At 61.0% G+C, this 1,075-nt stretch overlaps 1 protein-coding gene across 1 annotated transcript in view; it reads left to right on the top strand.

The window, feature by feature from the left end:
• Positions 1 to 933: 933 nt before the first annotated feature.
• LOC139226899 (unconventional myosin-Ic-like) overlaps positions 934 to 1,075 on the top strand; it is a 50,091-nt gene continuing 49,949 nt past the window's right edge. The window contains exon 1 of the mRNA XM_070857993.1: positions 934 to 978. Coding sequence (XP_070714094.1) covers positions 934 to 978 — 45 coding nt within the window. The remainder of the gene's footprint in view (positions 979 to 1,075) is intronic.

The raw sequence follows: 1,075 nt of genomic DNA, 5'->3' as shown, positions 1-1,075 counted from the left end.
TTAGCGCAGGCAATCCAGCACTTGGTCAAAGAGGTGGGTTTTAAGGAGCATCTTAAAGGGGGAAAGAGAGGTGGAGAGGTGGAGAGGTGGAGAGGTGGAGAGGTGGAGAGGTGGAGAGGTGGAGGGGTGGAGGGGTGGAGGGGTGGAGGGGTGGAGGGGTGGAGGGGTGGAGGGGTGGAGGGGTGGAGGGGTGGAGGGGTGGAGGGGTGGAGGGGTGGAGGGAGTTCCAGAGCTTGGGGCCCAGGCAGCTGAAGGCACGGCCACCGATGGTGGAGCGATTATAACCTGGAATACTCAAGAGGGCAGAATTAGAGGAGCGCAGACATCTCGGAGGAGAAGGGGAGGGGGAGGGCAGAGAAGGGGAGGAGGGCGGGGGGGGAGGAGAGAGGGGGGGAGGGGAGAGGGAGGGAGGGGAGAGGGAGGAGGGCAGAGGGGGGGGGAAGGGAGAGGGAAGGGGAGGAGGGGAGAGGGAGGGAGGGAGGGTGGGGGGGGGGCGTTGTGGGGCTGGAGGTGAATACAGAGATAGGGAGCGGCGAGGCTATGGAGGGATTTGAAAACGAGGATGAGAATTTTGAAATCGAGATGTTGCTTAACTGGGAGCCAATGTAGGTCAGTGAGCACAGGGGTGATGGGTGAGTGGGGCTGGGTGTGAATTAGGCGACGGGCAGTGAGCACAGGGGGTAATGGGTGAGTGGGGCTGGGTGTGAATTAGGCGACGGGCAGTGAGCACAGGGGGTGATGGGTGAGTGGGACTGGGTGTGAGATAGGACACAGGGGCAGTGAGCACAGGGGGTGATGGGTGAGCGGGACTCAGTGTGAATTAGGCGACGGGCAGCCGAGTTTTGGATCACCTCAAGTTTACGTAGGGTAGAATGTGGAAGGCCAGTCAGGAGTGCGTTGGAGCAGTCCAGTCTAGAGGTAACAAAGGCATGGATGAGGGTTTCAGCAGTGGATGAGCTTAGGCAGGGGCGGAGACAGGTGATGTTATGGAGGTGGAAATATGTGGTCTTAGTTACGCCACAGCACCTCCCCCCTCCCCCCCCCGCCCCATCACCCACATTCCTCCCTCCTTCCC

This window comes from Pristiophorus japonicus, chromosome 16 (genome assembly GCF_044704955.1).
Source record: "Pristiophorus japonicus isolate sPriJap1 chromosome 16, sPriJap1.hap1, whole genome shotgun sequence".
In the NCBI taxonomy this organism is placed as follows: domain Eukaryota; kingdom Metazoa; phylum Chordata; class Chondrichthyes; family Pristiophoridae; genus Pristiophorus; species Pristiophorus japonicus.
Note: the sequence above shows the minus strand (reverse complement) of the source record. Positions and strands in the feature narration are given on the sequence as shown.